This window comes from Halyomorpha halys, unplaced genomic scaffold (genome assembly GCF_000696795.3).
Source record: "Halyomorpha halys isolate HHAL.00 unplaced genomic scaffold, Hhal_1.1 Scaffold1026.1, whole genome shotgun sequence".
Lineage (NCBI taxonomy): Eukaryota > Metazoa > Arthropoda > Insecta > Hemiptera > Pentatomidae > Halyomorpha > Halyomorpha halys.
Window position 1 is genome coordinate 41,592 of NW_027105743.1, and position 17,693 is coordinate 59,284.

Genomic DNA, 17,693 nt, shown 5'->3' on the forward strand with positions numbered 1-17,693 from the left:
ATTTTTCTTGTAAATCATGATCAACAAAATACTGAGGTGCCATCCGTTTTTCTTAAAATTTGAAGGGATAATGAAAAATGATTTTTCTTGTAAATCAAGATCAATAAAATACTGAGGCGCCATCCGCTTTTTTAAAATTGAAGGGGACAAGGAAAAATGACTTTTCTTGTAAATCACAATCAACAAAATACTGAGGTGCCATCCATTTTTCTCTATCCCCTTCAATTTTAAGAAAAATAGCGTTTTTCAATAGAACTTTGATAAAAATTAAATTCCCTATAAAACAAGACTTCCCCCGTTAAAATTCATTTCATGATAATGTGGCAAAAAATAAATATATAAATAAAAAAAAACTTCAAAGTTAATGTTACCTTATGTTACGACATGCCACAATCTCACAAGAGGAGATCATAACACAAGAAAAAGGCAAGACAGACACAAAGGTTTTTGGGACGAAGGTTAGTCCCAGTACAGAAACCAAATCCAATAAGAGAAATAGATCAAGAAAATAATAAAATAAAAAGTAAAACCAATCATTAATATTTTTTCTTATTATATTTCATGTTATTATTTGTTTGAAAGCATTCAATAAATATTTTTTGAACTAGATGAGACAGATTTTTTTTTCAATATTTTTCCCGTACTCAGTACACTGCAATCTATTAAAAAAAAAACAACACATTTTGGCAGAATTATATAAACCGTATAATGTTATTAATCGAACAATTTAAAGTTTTTTTAGATTGACATATTAATTGTTAGTTTTTGGTTAATGGCATGTAAACACGGAATTAAAAAGCTAAGCGGAAGAACATGTTATATCAAATTTTATGGGAAATTAAAAAGAAATTTTGTTTGGAAGAATATTTTTAAATACTCCTATCTACACAGTGACTTCCATATTTAATCTAAAACTTTCATTAAGGTATTTTTAGGAAGTAGAATAATTGAATTCCAGCATTCATAATAGAAATATAAAATTATTTAATATAGTTAGTTTTTTTTTTATATAATTTTTTTGAGGTTTATAATTACTTCCATCATTTTCAATAAATTATTATTTATTCACTCATTAACATTGTACAACGTTTCGGGACACACCGTCCCATATTCATGTACTACAAAAACCTCATGATTTCACATGGGAAAATCATGTCCTCCATTTTTTCATCTTCACTTCTCTGTGGCACAGCTATCAATTGACTCACCAGACTTCCTAGAGAGATAATCCAGATTAATATAGTTAGCTTTCTCATAGCTCTTCAATTATGGACAAGATTTTAGGTTTTTAATCAGAAAGGTTTAGGTTTGTAGGTATCTTTGCGAGTATTTAGCGAGTTTAATTTGATTCAAACTAGGTTAGGTAAGCTTTCCGTGTAATGATATTATAAATTAAACAATTACAGTTAATTATTGCAGCGTTTGAGTGTTTTATACAAATATTGAGTTTTTACTGTACAAAAATCTGGTTTCTAGCAATAACCTAAAATAAAAAAAAATTCCGAAAATTGTAGAAAAATAGAGGGTTAATATGTATGTTTGTATATATATTTATATATATGATGGTATAAATAAAACATTATAACCACATAAAATTTCGAACTGAAAAGGAGTAAATTGATTTTTAAAAATAAATATCAAAATGATCGCCTAAAAATTTAAAAAGATTCTAATTCTGTCTTATTGTTAATAACAGAATTAAATTGTTAAAATAAATTATTAAATGAATATTGATTTAATATTACTAAAACGTTTGTTATTAGATGAAATGTTCAAATTCTATATGTATAATTCTATTGTATATGTGGGTGTATAGGTGAAAAATGGGGTTGGTGTATGTATGCAAAAGTACGTATATAATAAAAATTCAGTAATTATGTTTTTAAATATTCTTAAATTATAAGCAAGAAATTAAACACTAATGTTAATTAAATTGTAAATAAATCAAGCTCAGTAATAAACTTATAACTGAGTTCTAACCTGTTGAAGGTAGGTTTTATTGTTGATACTGTTAATGAGGGTAAATTAAAATTGAAATCTGTACCACTACAACCCATGAAGAGTCAGGGGTACAATATTTTGTAAGGAAGTACTTACTGTTACTAGACCAACGGTTGTGCAAGGAGGTGATTTGGTCAGAATCACGCTAGACCGCCAGATTATTACTGAATTAAGGGTACACAATTCAGGAGGCTGGGTGGACCCCAGGAAGGCTCCCCAGAACCAACAGGGTCGACTCACCGCTACAGTGTAACTGAAAACAATTTTCTGCCCACCCAAATTCGAATTCGGGTCCTAGGAGTTAGTAACCACGCGCTTTACCGCCGTTCTACCGCGCTACTGATGAGCTTAATGGAAAAGGAAAAACAATTTTTGTGGAATAGGTTTTGTAGAGAAATTGTGTGGTTTATAAGTGAATAATCATTTTAATAATATTGTTTGGAACTGTTATGATATTAATTTAATATTTATTTTTGTTTTTAAAAATATAAGAAGTCAATTAGCCTGCAAAAAGTCAATTTTTGACTAATGACATCAATGGTTTAAGATATGTTCAAAAACATTAGTATTGTTTGAGGATGTAATATAATAAAATATAAAAAAAAAATTTATAGGTCGTCTTCTTAAATGGCCTAAGGGCCGAAACGTTAAAGATTTTTTAAAATAAAAAGTTGGGAGAAAAAGTGGATCACTGAAGTTTGTGTTCATAATTAAATCATTAAGCGTACATAAAATTTAAGTTTAACTATCCAAAATAATTTAAATATTTTTTTCGAACGTTATAATGTGTAAATAGATAGCTTACAAGAACTTCGAAACCTGGTACTCCAATGGAGATTTACCCTTATTATGACAGCGTATTATTTAAGCCACATGAGTTATAAGATTACAAAAGTAAATGGAGGATATTCAATGAATATTATAAAAATGGAGGGAAAAAAAGAAAGAGGAATAATTGAGAAGCTGCGGTTTTGAAGAAGAGAAATTCAATAAGACAGTTATAAGAGGAATATTTTCCAGGTTATAAATAAAAAGAGGGAGTTGAAAGCACTTCATTACATCAAGAGTATACTTTTGAAATTACAGGCCATTTAAAATGCAGTTTACTCTTCTAGTCGGTTCATTTAATTAAGAGTCCACAGAAAGAGAAGAGGGTGGGGGAATCCACTTTGTAGAACGATGTGGGTTTCTTTTATTATTTAACTTAGGAAACGACTTCACAAAATTGCCTCAGAGCGGAGCTTGAGGCCAAAGTATACGGAAGGCAGCGAGCCGTCACTTTTTCTTCTTTCATAAAGATAATATATTCTAATTATATCTAATTTCTCGATCTAGCAGTTTGAATATAATTTAAACTTCACTCAGCAGTCCGGTTCTCTAAAAGTAATTGTTATCATAAGGGATTCGGCGAGGAATTGTCAAGAAATCAAACGAACTTTCAGATTTCACCTACAAATGATAACAAATCACCTGAGACGAAGTTTGTAAAATAAAACGAATCAATGATTTGTCGTCATATTGATGGTTAAAATCGATATATTCATAGTAATACTTACGATACCATTGACCACAGATATGGACATTTCGCACTAAAGTTAAGGATGCCAAAACAAAAGCTCAAGGTAATTAAAAAAATAAATAATAAGTTGTAATCTTAAGTCCTAAAAGTTTTTGTCAATTGTATATTATTTTTATTTTTTATAAATAACATCCTTTATATCACTTATTTATTCTTCTCACATCTGAATAACGTTTTGGCCTTCTTTTTTTTTTTTTTTTTGCCTATTATCCAGTTAATTATCTTGTGGACATGTGTCAACTAATTAAAGATATTTTCATATTCAAATCTGAATATTTACAGACGAGTGAACGTTTTCCCCATTTCCTGCCGCCAAATTAGTAATTTCCTCATGACCACCTAGATGTTCATATTTCAGTACTCAAATGTTCATATCACCAATTAAGAAAACATTTTTGCTTATATTTGCATACAGCATTGTACTCAAAATCTAGGGATCAATTTACACCGTCTTAGAATAGAGAGTCCGCCATTTAACTGTGCTTGTGGTTCGGGCGCATAATACCCTTTGAAAAAATTTTCAAGTTTGGACACCGTTTTTGAACAAGTCATACAAAGTTTCATGGTTAATTAATTAATCCTAAAATTGGAAGATCACTAGTTAAGTTAACCATATGCGATTAATTGTATGATGATGTTTCGGGTGACGGTCAAGAAAGGTACACAAACAATAGGAAAAACTATGAATTAGTGCCTAACGTTTTGCCCCACACTGCAAATCTTCATCAAAGATGAGTTCTCGGAGATGTAAAGTAAAAAGATAAAATGAGACGAAACGTCTGTTTCTAATAAATAGTTTTTTCTGCTATTTAAGTACTTTTCTCGAACGCTACAAGGTCCATCTTCTAATAATTAATTCTATGACGGTTTAATTAATTCTACAATTTTAAATATTTTATTTTACGGTGTAAAAGAAAAAATGTAAGACTTCAGTTTACAACAGTTCATAGCACACCAGTATTATTTTTGCCTCTGAGAAATGAGTTATTTCCTCACAACAACCAATGCAAGAAATGTACATACAAAAATATTTGTAACCATATATTGTCCATTTTTCTAAAATACGGTGCATTTGTTTACATAAATCCTTTTTAAGATACAGTGTAGAATAAACTAGATCCGCATACCACAAGAATTGTCATAGCATACTTAAAAGATGTGGAGAATTACAGCTTTGTATTGGTTCACACGAGTTTCTGAAATGAATCCAAGAATTTTTGGGATAGCTTAGTAGATTTGTTAGGTACCGTTGTCCTCCTTTTAGTGTCTTAAATCAACCTCAACGTAATTTCTTAGTGATTTTAATTGAACCGGATCATTTTCGCTCCAAGAGGGGGTACTACTTAGGGCATCCTTTGTCAAAAAAACCTGACGTAAAGGAAGAATTATCAGTTATTTCTATAATTTATTTGTGGAGTATTATTAATTTAAAATGATTTGTTGATAAAAAAAAAACTTTGTTTAAATAACCTATAAAGAAACTAATTCGTACCACAAAAAAATTCTTAGTGTAGCTTTTTTTTTCTTCTTTCTTTCTTTATCTATATGTATTTCGCGTGAGTTACAAGCCATAGAAATGAGGTATCTGCGAAAAATAGAAAAAAAGATACGGGACGCCACCATACGGGCTAATCTCAACGTCAGACCGGCTGAGACCTTTCTGGAGGGGCACAGACTAAGAAGTTTTGGACATCTTCCTAGAATGGATCCAGAAGCGCCAGGAAGACGAGACCGGCACGGAACAGAAAAGACCCAGAAGAAGGCTTTGCATCTTCTAGGAAGACAGTGTAAGGGAGGCATTCAGAAAGCGTGGAATTGATTGGAGTAGAAGAGAGTTGGTTCAACAGAGAGACATTTGAGCCAGACACTATAAGCGGGATCCTCACACCGCACACCGGTAGAAGAGGGAATGACTATGATGATGAAGATTTTGAGGATTCTAATCCTCACTCACCCCTTGCGTTTATATGTTTGAACTTTTGAAAAATCAATTTAATTTTTAGAAACCTAATTATCGTTCAAGAAATTGTTTACTGCCACGTTATTAATAGAAAAAATTTTCACTGATCAGGTGTTACACAGGAAACGATACAATAAATAAAACATCAGTAAACCTAACGCAAATTGGTTTAATCACATTGCCTAATTAACCATGAAGAATGACGAGGGAGGCGATCGAACGTGGAAAAAGGATTGTCCACTGGATAGGGATAACGCTTTCGTGAAATGTTAAACAGGATACACCATCCGTCATCAACCTTTGGTCTAATTCAACTCCCGTCCTCTGGGATTATGATCAAATCGAGTTACGGGCCTTTGGGAAAATTGAATGGGAGGGCTTGTGACAGTTCACTTTTATCAAGCAAAGCCAACAAACCTATACGATATTTTGTTTCCGAATATCACAGAGAAATATTTATCAGTTAATTAACAGGAGTACCCTCTTCCCTCGGCACCGGGCGGTAGCGACTCCTCCCACGTTTTCTAATTGCCATTAACAAGCGATTCCGACTAAACGTGTCTGATAAAATATAAAGGAGAAAAGAAGAAAATAAAATAGCGCAGGTAAACATAAAAGTTAAAAGAAATAAAATAAGCTTCTATCACACCCTTATAAGGATATTTTAGAATTTGAGTGCACACAAAATGTTTAAAAAATATTATAGCTATTTAAAAATCACAATATCTAAACAATTATGGCTTAAAATTAATCAAAACATAGCAGGCATATCAGAATAACGTCACGTATATATATATTTTTTTATATCAAGTGGGTTCATTAGTTTTTATTTTTATTTTTTTATATCAAGTCGGTTCATTAGTTTTTTTTAACTGTATTTCACAAAGGAAACTTTTATTTTGGTAAGAGGCGTTATTCAGCCGCATTTGCTAAACCAAGTTGGCTGTAAGGCGGGAACCTAGTTCATTGTTGACACCCTACAGTGAGTGCTCTTAAGTTCTATGGTCGCTGTCCTATGCAGTTTCTTAAGAAATGAAAGAAAGAAACCAAATGTGTTTTGTTATACCAGTGGTAGTAACGTAATTGCTAAGCAAAGACTACTATAAATAGTTTCGTGAGATACATATTTTACATTTTGGCATAAGGCTCGGCGATGAAGACAAAAGCTGGGTAACGTACATTGTTTGCAATACATGGATGAAACGTGCGAAAAATCAATGCCTTTTGAAATTCTTAAAATATAGTATATTGTATTACATATATTCTTTAAATATATATAAGAGCCACGAATCCATTTTTTTTTTTTTTTTTTTTTTTTTACGGTTAACGTTCATGGTCATAACGCATAAATTCTATAAGGATATACGTACAATATCCGAAACATTCCTTCGGCCTTACAACTACTTACGCATAGTGAATTCCTCCTATCCCAGTCTCATTTCCCATTCTTGAAAGAAATGCAATAATTCTGACGACTACAAATCGGAAGAAGATTCTTCACCAAACTTATTCAATCAAAGTGAATTTTCCTATTCAAATTGCCACATAATTTTGATGAAAGATGAAATGAAAAATTGAATTTATTCTAGGACAAATGTCCCCTAAGAATAAATACATGGTCGACACATGATGATTATTCATCTGGCAAACATATAGAAAGTTTCAGCAAGCAACATAAAACTGCACTGAGATTTTAGTTTAATGGTTTATATAGATGCGGAGGTTTGGTTATGGAGTAAGAGAAGGAATAGGTGTTGTTTAAAGGAAAGAATCGATAAGAATTGACGAATGGAGATGGAAATGAAATTCCAGGAGATCGAACGTACGAAGAAGGATTTGCTGAGGAGACGGTTCAATGGGAAGGCATATATAAATCAATTGGTTGGGATCCGGTGTTTAATGAATGGATGGATGAACGTAGAGTGAGTAGATCAAGGAATCCAGAAGGGTTTTTGATTTTAATGACTTGGAATAGGAAAATACCAGGAAGGTATTGATTTCGGGAGGTTAGCTGGACACTTAAACTTGGTATACCATGGTAGACAAGAGATGGCCTGGGAAACTTTAAGATAAATCTTACAAAGCAATTCTTGAGTATCTTCAGTCTCATCTCTAGACCAGCAGATAGCCCTCCGTAGACCAAGGAACCGTAGTTAAAGTGGGGGGGAGGGGAGGGAAACGAGAGAGGATACTAGGAGCAGACCTGTATTCTGAGAGATAGAATCACGGAATCTTTAATTTTTAAGTACGGTTATAGATTATTTGCGTGTGATCTGGGAAATATTCCAGGAAAGATATGGGTCGAAGGTGACTCCAAAATTTTTTATTGTGGAGTAGACGACAAGTTGACCGAAGTCAATCGGTTGGTTGTTAAGGAAAAGTAAGGGATGGTAAAGGAGGGAATAAAGTAGGCGCTTAAAACCAATAAGAATGGCCTTAGTCTTTCCAGCATTTAATCTCAAATCGTAGTTTAACGCCCATTCGCTAATGCTGTTTATATCTTCTTGTATCTTTTGGATGGCTTCAAGTATCTCGGAGGGATGAAAGGATAGGTAGAATTAGAAAGATAAAGTATAAAGATGGAGCCCAGTTTGCGTTTTATAAACTCTACTTTATACTTCCCTTTTCTAAAGAATTCCTATAAATGAAAGAAACGCCAATAAAACATAAATTTTGTTAAGGCGTGATATAAAGGTGACCTTTAATAAGGTGTCCCTAATGAACTTTTATAAATACGGCGCCAAAAATGTAATCCAGAGGATGAAACATTACACTAAAGACTTACTAAAGTATGGCGACTGACTCTAGTACTTAACAACAAAATATCCGAAAGTGTCATATGAGAAAAATAAAGAAGAAATACCTTTGTAAGGCCGCAGGTAAGACATTTAATGAAAGATAATTTGTATAAATTTTCAATAAATCCAGTGGGAAACAGGGATTGGGTTTCGTTTATTTAAAGAAATGCAAAGTCATGTTAAAATATGAAAACAAAATTTAGGATTTGAATTTAAAAAGAAAACAAAAAATGTAAACATAAATCACAATATTCCATACGAACCTCGTCGATGTCAGAAAAACAAAGATAACGTTTATACGGGTCATGAAGGAACATACCAGGGAGAAATAAAAGATACCAGGGAAGGTGAATGCGAACATGATAGCTGACCATTATTTTATGCTAAAAAGAGACAATGGTTAATGGAGACAACGAAGGAGAAGAATTAGATTAACATATTATTATTTTTATACGAGTATATACCATTCTCAAACACTGCAGTAAGTTTTAATTTAACAGAGGTCCATTAAACATACGACCTTTGAATTGACGAAAAATAATTTCCTCGTTAAAAAAATGCGAATATCGTTTACTAACTTCAAAAATGGTTTGGCTAAAAACCTTAGGTAATACAGAAAAATACAAACAGATTTTAAAATGCCTGATAGTGTAATTATCAAAGCTTATCATTTCTATTTGACCTTAGTGATAACTTGTTCTGAAAAGGTAATCATATCCTGTTCTCAATTGAATGATCACCAAGCTAATATATATTCCTTGCATTTCAATAAGATCGACCATCTAACACTTCTAGGAAAACTTAAATTACGTAAGTTTAGAGTCAACACGATCCATCTCATATAAGTAAATAAAAAGCTAATACAATTTTAAGTTCCAAAACTTAAAACAAATCGTGGAGTATCAGCGAGCCAATCAACAGAAACTCGCCACAGGGCAAATGGATGACTTCAGGGACTGCTTCTTTAGATCTTGAGGAACAGAGGGGCGCGCATCCCACATTCAATACCCTTTTGAACGAGAATCTCAAGGGACGCAATTAGCAAACAAAAGGAGTACTTTTTCAATAATAAGAATAGAAATCGATTTCAGGTTATAGCGAATCAAAGATGACTTCTGGCTAAATGAGACGCCATCATATGATAATAATTACCCGACCGAATTAAAAAAAATACAGCACCAAATAATAGATAAATACAAATAATTTTAAAAAATGATACATAACTAAAGGAGAAAAAATGAGAAATATAAACAGGTTTGAATCGGAAAAAAAATCGAGACTGCCCTATCTCTCCTGAATGCAAGGGTATGTTTAAGACTTCGTTATATTGTTGTATTCTTGGCAGGAAAAAAACCTAAAATTCGTTATTTCCATCTCAAGAATTCTAAATAAATATTTTTAGAGCAACAGAAAATTGCTTTTTTAAGTTTTTATAAAAAAATATTTTATAAAAACCTTTCCAACTTGTAAGTCATAGATTTGTTTTCGAAAATCACAAAAAAATAGCGTTAACTTGAACACGAGTCCACCAATCAACTCAAAACCTGGGGGCGTAAGTAGGTGTGATGCGCACACCGAACCAGAATAATCACATAAAAATCAGAATCCATTACTAAACGTTTTAACTTTGTTATTACAATATTACTGTGCATTTAGCAAATTAATATATTAATATATAATGCAATAATGGACAAATTAACACTGAATTAAAAGTTAATAAATAATATTAAGGGCTCGAATGTTTTTTTTTTAAATGTTCGCCTCCTCATATTTCGTAACAATTTAACTTCATCAACACCTGATATAGCAATTAATTTAAAAGGCTACAAAGTAATTGTACCAGATTATATACAAATATAATATTATTTTATTTTAAATAATAATAATGCCGATATGGGAATAGGGAGGAGTACCTAATAATTTAAAACCCCCAAAAAGTTCATGAACTCGAGATTTGAACATTTACTTTAAACTATGAAAAATGTTTAAAAGCATTATTATACTCAAAATTGTTGGTTGTTAACGATACCTAGAACGCTTATAAACTTGCGTCCCACAGGTTGGAAATCATTTCCCTACTAATTTCTATACTCTTGGCGATTGTCCTTTAAGTTGTGCCAACACACTATTAACAACAATGAAACTCAGTTTTCCTTATATGTACATATATGTAGTATTATCGAGTATAACATAATTAACAATTATATTATCAGAGAAAAAACATTAAATTTTCTATTTGAAACTTTTAATCTCCATCATAACTTTATAAAAACTCTTCGGAATACTCTTCTAGCTTGTTCTAAAATACATCATTAATTTCTTAATTGCATATACACATTTTTTCTTAATTAATTACTATGACATCATATGAAGGTGTTTTAGTTATACTGTTCCGCGAACAAATAAACATGTATATTAATTAGTTGTATCTCCTAATGACCTATTGACACATAAATATTATTACAACAATTGATAGACATGAATGTTAGCAGAAACATTGATCTAATTAAGTTATGAATTTGAACAAGAATTTCAGATAGGAAACTAATCAGATTAAGAATAACATAATTATATAGTTCTAAGGATTAATAATAACTAATATTACATAAAGTGTTTAAAACTCGATTGGAACTTTTTTTTTTTTAGAATTTCGAATGAAACTTAGTAATCTTAGTTTTGGTGAAATGTCTTATAGTTTCTCCGTTATTTCCAATGAAAAAGGATACTTTCAATGAAGGATTCTCAACGAAAATCTAATTTTAAAATGATTTTATATCAGTGATATTTATGATACAACGCGTGAAGAAGGAATTACATTGCCAAAAACCGCGACAATTTTCTTAAAGATTTTCGACTATTTACACGAAAACGGAGCGGAAAATCGAACAAACGTAAAATACGAAAACATTTGGGAATTAAATTCCACATAAGAATCCGTCATCATAATTCATATAAGTCCCGTAGGGCCGCCGAGGAGACTCGAATGCATTTCATAATTATGGTATAAATATATTAATGACAGTTTGTTAAGGGAAATTGAATTCCTGATTTTTTTTTCATTAGGTTTATCCGATTTTCTGCAGTATTAGCCGGTAAATCGTTAAAACACGTTGAAATATAGTTCCCAGTTTTTGAATATTTACGCCTTTGGGCGTCAGGGACGTCGTATCTGAAAAATCTTTGCCGAAAATCGTTTTAAAATTAAGATAAATAAAAAAATTTTCATTGTAGGAGGATAGTCCGGGTGGCGGTCAATAAAGATACCAAAATAGTAAAAGAGAACTATTTTGGTACCTTTATTGACCGTCACCCGGACTTGTCTCTTACAATCTCCTTCATACAGTCATCTTCTTTCAAATTTTCTTTTTGAGAATCCTCTATGGATTCCTTTTTATCATCATTTTCATTCAGGAAAATTTAAATTTAAACTAAATTAATAACTAGAACATAAAATATAAGAAATGAAGGGAATAAATAACAAGTAGGTTCATTCTCAAATAATCGGATGTGATAAAGAATGGATGAAGTACACTACACCGCGTTTGTTATTATTGTTTTAAATAATTAATTCATAGAGAAATAATACGGATATACTAACCAATAAATAAATTAATACGTAAACGAATTGGCGATATATTTATTAGTTTTTTAACTAATAAATGATAGAAAAATAAAAATTTAGTTAGTAGCACCTTTATTAAAAAAAAAAAAAAAAAAAAAGAAGAAAATTTACAGCAAACTGTCATACTTATACCCCTACTTATATACTAAATAATTAAATAAGTAAAAATTTAAAGGAGCTAATAATTAGGAGTATATTGTAATAAAAAAGCAATTTATGATATATTTTTTTATTTATTAATTATCAAAGAGTTCATTGCTTCATTGTGTCCGTCAGGGAAAAAATATCGAATAAATTTTGTCTCATATTAATTGAAACTAACAACTTATTTATGCGAATAAAACCGATCTTACGACATAAGCTGCTCAAAACAAAAGGCATGCAAACCACCATTCAATATTTTAAAATCTCAATCAAATAAATAATTTTTTTTTCAGCCATCAAAAGGATTTTACCTCTTATTTTACAGCATTTTTTACTAGCAAATACTACTAATATTATTTTTTATAACATTCCTAATCAAAACAACTAAATTAATTTAATTAAAATATCCAAAAAATTAGGCTCTAAAATAACTTTACTTTTTACTAAACTAAAATTACTTTTTATTTAGTAAGTGTAAGTTGAGGCTCCCCCCTTGCCGCGCTCGGAGGGAGGGAGATAGCGGAGACCAATAGGAAGGGAGGTAGAGGCGCAAGCGCCAGAATCACTTCACAAAGCATCTTAATTTAGGACAATTAGTGTAGAGAAGTAAATCTGTCGTAGTAGCGGGATGTACCCTGTCTACAGGGGCTGGACTACCGAGTCGGATGTGGTTATACAAGTCGGTGTCGGGGAAGAACGTCGCGAGTTCCGTGGCCCGAGGCAGCAGCTCGCCGAACAGAGTGGCTACATCAAGTCTCTTCTAGAAGCATCTCCTACCAGCGAAATCAGTGTGCCAAGTGTCAGTCCTCAAATCTTCTCACATATCCTCAGGTATGTCAGTACAGGATACCTCGACCTCAACCCGGAAAATGTCTACGCTGTCCTTCTGGCAACGCATATCCTTCATATGCCCCGTGCTGTTGATATATGCCGTGCTTATCTTTTGCGTGAACAAACTGAACAACACTCTCGATTGCCTATTTTAGTCAAACCTATACCGAGCAGAAAATTTCTACCGACATTTTACTGGCCTTCTCCTCCGATTATACCACCACCGGCGTTTTATGCACCTCCTTCCGCAGCAACAGGTCACATACCAGTGGACCCGTTACCCTCCACTTCATTACTGACCAACTTGCCAGAGACTACATCAGTTCAGAACCAATCACCGAAACAAATCCCTCAAGCTCCACAGAAAAAAACTAAAGAAGTCGTGAGAGATATTGCATGCTGTGATGGGCCAGTAAGATTTAAAAGAGTTTTGAATACCAATTATGGTTCTTTGTCAGAGAATTCGACTCAAGAAGAAAGTATGAACGATGGAAAACAACTTTATATCTGCGGCTTCTGCAAGCACACTTTCAAAAGTCATTATTGCTACAGAAAACATACAAGAAGACATATAAATCCAGTCCCCGTGAAGCCAGTCGAAAGTGAGAGCAGAGATATGAATGTGCAATATTACCCCTGCAAAACTTGTGGTTCTAAATTTCCTAGTTATTACTTTGTCCATAAACACAGAAAAATGTGTCATGTAAATGAAACCGAAATTGAGGAAAAAGTGTCACAAAACTCTGTGGAGTGCTCTAAGCCAATAACGGCGCCATGAAAAGGTAAAAAATAATGAAACAAATAGCTAATGTTAAAAAAGAATTTCAAATTAAGTTTTATTACTTGTATCAGATAGCTTAGAAATAGGATATTAAATAAGGAAAGAATCATATTGGTAAAATCAGATAGTTATTTTTAAACCTTTTAAATTTTATACCTATATTATTTAATGAGAATAAATGTCAAGATGAATTACTATTTGAATTAACTTAATTCATGTTCCAGATCTGTACAATAGCAAAAATAATAAAGAAAAGAAAAACTCATTTGGAGAACAATTGTAAATGTAAATCATAATTTTAATAAAATGTGTCAATAAAAGTATAATTTCAGCACCATTTCATCTCTTATTTCTTTTCTATTATTAATTATTCTTTCTGTTACTCTTTTTAGATGCAAGATTAGTTTAGATTTTTATTCAGGGCGATCAACATCTAGGTTATTACACCCTTATTAGACTCATTCTTTATAGATCTAATGTTATTTCATAAATAATCAATCAGTCTAAACAATTTGTGAATATACAAATCATGATTTGAAAATAAATAAAAAAAAAAATCTTTATTCAAGTTTCTCATGAATATATACAGTAAAGATCATGAGATAACCATACCAATCATTTTCAAAAAATATTCAATAAAAACAAAAAAAAAAAGTATCATGTATAAGTAAAATTCATCCTTTTTATTAATTTAATGTTTATTATATAAAAATAATTTTGAAAAGATATAGTTTTCATTACCTAAATACGAATTATAAGGAAAAGTAGTAAGCAATTCAATTGCCTATCAGAACTACCGACCATAATTCTAAGTTGGGAACCACTAAGGTCTCACATTAAGTTATTTTCATAAATTAGTGAATTTACCAAGGAAAAGTCTGTACATAACAATGTTTAAATTGACGTTACCCCGATTTTCCATTACGTTTACAATTTATTAATTGTCGATTAAAATATTTAAAAAACTTTTTTAATATTAATTTGCGTTGATATATACAATAAAGAGAAGACATAAAATATAAAAGACGACATTAATATTAAGGTAAGTTTCTATTAATAATTTCAAGTTGCATGTATGACTTTAAAACGTTATTTTTTCAATTAAAATTCAGAAATAATAACTCTAGTATCAATTGGTTAGTTAAAGTTAAAATAAATAAAATAGAACATTGGATTATTTTGGATACTAGAGAAAATAATTGATAAAATTAAAAAAACATAGGTAAAATAAAAAAACAATTCAGGGCCCATATTATATTATAACATTATATGGAAGTTTAATAAATAGCTACTAGTTAAGAATGACAACTTTACATAACTTTATATCTCATACCAATAAATTATTTTTTTACATTACTGTACTTTCTGATTTCTGAGATACAAAAGACATATTTATTCCAAAACAAACTTAAAAAATAATTTCCCCAAACTTTAAACACGTTCCTAATACCTTTCTCATTAAATTCACATTATATTAAAATAAAAAATTCATGGTTTGGACAAAAAGTGATACCAGTAAACTACAGAATAATTCCGAGTAGTGTCAATTTATAACCATTATATGAGGGGCTACAATTAAATGGAATTTTTTAATTATAGATAACTGTATAAATCATGTATATGTAATCGAAATTCAATAGCACATTTGCCCTGTACTCACAAAAAAAAAAAAAATAAATAAAAAAAATAATTAATACTATATTACAGGAAATGAGAACAGTAACAATATGATATACATTTATAAACAATAATTCATATTGCGCAACATTACAATAACATTTAACACTAGATTTACCGAAATTCGTAAGATCGAAAAGATTCAAATGCTGAAGTTTAGTGATTAAATTTATATTGGAGGAAGTATGAAGTAGACCTCTTCCTCCAGGAAGACAGTCCCGGTGGCGGTCAATAAAGATACCAAAATAGTAAAAGAAAACTATTTATTGTTAACCAACATTTCCCCCCCCCCACTTCACAGAGTTTCGTCAGGGCTGATAAGAATGAAGTTTTGCTACCAACAGTTGGTCTCAGTTGATACTATTTTGATACCTTTATTGACCGCATCCGGACTATCTTCCTCCAAGATTAAATTTATATTATTTATTCAAATTCAAAATCGCATAACAATGAGCAAAAGTATTTTTTAATGTTTCAGAGAAAATTGTACAATATCGCTACAAAATCTAGTGTTACATTAACTATACCAAAGAAAAAAACCTCGCATATCACACAACTTTCACTTACCACCCAACATAACCTTGTTCAAATTATCGTTATTTGTTATGATTTTCAAAAAAATATATATCTAAGAAGAGAAAGGGGGAAAATTTCGAATAAAATATTTGTACATTTCTGTTGCTTTAAAGATTCAGGATTCTTGAGATGGAAATATGGAATATTATTTTTTCTTTCCCCGTCAAGAATACAATATTAGGGGTATTCATGATCTTTATTTTAACATGTTAAAGTGTGTTAAATGAAAAAACTCAGGTTAAATAGAGAAATATTCCCTTCTTTTATCATATTAAAAGGTCTGTTAAATGGAGAATGACATCACGCAACAGACTAGCTAAGCTAGTCACTATTTTGTTTGTTGTTAGGTTACTTGCTAGTCGTAAACACAAGCTAGTAATCAAGAGACATCGTGCGGTCCCGTTTTATTAGAATTCGAATCTGTCTATATTTTTCTCCTTTCGTTATTCATCAAATTTTTAAACATTTTGTATTTATCCATTATTTAGAGCTGTCAACAAAAAATACTGATTATTTATTTCCAATTTTAAAAAATTAAAGATACAGTAGACGCAGATTAATTAATTAATCCATTATTTAAGCTCTTAGATTATTCAAATGGGGATAGATAAGACCTATGATACGCCGAGTTTAATCAAAATCGCTGGTCTTTTTCGAGAAAATCAGAAAATGTACAAAATAGATTCTATTAAATGGCACTTCCGGTTAGAGGATTTTAGCGGAAAAATTACTGTTACGTTCCAGGTATATACCTACATTAAATATGTAATTTCAGTAATACGTTTTCGAGACTTATTTCGATTCAAGGGACCTCAAAACGTGTATTTTCATCGAAAACTCGAATTCAAAATTTTGCATAGTTGCAATACTTTCCCTTACTATATATTCCATACATCGGTAAGTGAAAGTAAAAATTGAAAAAAAATTTAGTACAACCTATTTCAAATCAACTAAACATAATTACCTCAACAATGTTTTACTCAGGGGACATCAAAACATGTATTTCCATAGAAAACTGGAATTCGAAATTTTGCACAATCACAATATTTTCCCTTACTATATATTCCATACATCGTCAAGTGAAAGTAAAAATTGGAAAAATTTTAGTACAATCGATTTCAAATCAACTAAACATAATTACCTCAACGGAGTTTTACTCAGGGGACCTCAAAACGTGTATTTCTATCAAAAACTCAAATTCGAAATTTTGCACAATCGCAGTACTTACCCTTACTATATATTCCATATATCGGTAAGTGAAAATAAAAATTGGAAATAGAAATAGATTATTCCGAACTTCTGTATGTATAGTTGTCCAATATAAAAATTTTAAGTACTGGATGAACCCAAATTTATCTATAAACAACTTCTATTCAATTGATTTTTTTGATTTAGAACAGCCGTTTACATGACATAGACATACGGAAGTAACATATTGGCAAAATTGGTAAATTTTGTAGTGAGTCATTTTGCAATTTTGACCATAATTTTGATTAATAGACGAATTTATAATGTTAAGTACTTCGATGAAACAAAATCTAACATTGTTAAATTATTTAATATGATTAAAAGTTTGTGCTAGGAAGCATCATTTTGGAGTAATAAAGAGCCCGAATGCCTAAATATTTACACTGGACCTACCAATCTGTTTATAACTAATTTAGATGGTAAGGAGGGTACGATAAAACGTCACCTAATCTGTAATATTATTTTTTTTTTTTTTT

The 17,693-nt window shown here is 31.0% G+C and overlaps 2 protein-coding genes across 3 annotated transcripts in view; one reads left to right on the forward strand and one right to left on the reverse strand.

Annotated features, from left to right (window-relative positions):
• LOC106687921 (nuclear receptor corepressor 1) overlaps positions 1 to 17,693 on the reverse strand; it is a 73,092-nt gene that overhangs the window by 25,553 nt on the left and 29,846 nt on the right. The window lies entirely within an intron of this gene.
• Positions 12,711 to 13,713, forward strand: LOC112210756 (zinc finger and BTB domain-containing protein 8A). Its single transcript, XM_024360939.2, has one exon. It carries the CDS (start codon positions 12,733 to 12,735, stop codon positions 13,711 to 13,713), a length of 981 nt encoding a protein of 326 aa, XP_024216707.1. The 5' UTR covers positions 12,711 to 12,732.

Bases quoted from the DNA above. Each gene is read 5' to 3' on its own strand.
- LOC112210756 (XM_024360939.2), top strand. From the start codon at position 12,733: ATGTACCCTGTCTACAGGGGCTGGACTACCGAGTCGGATGTGGTTATA.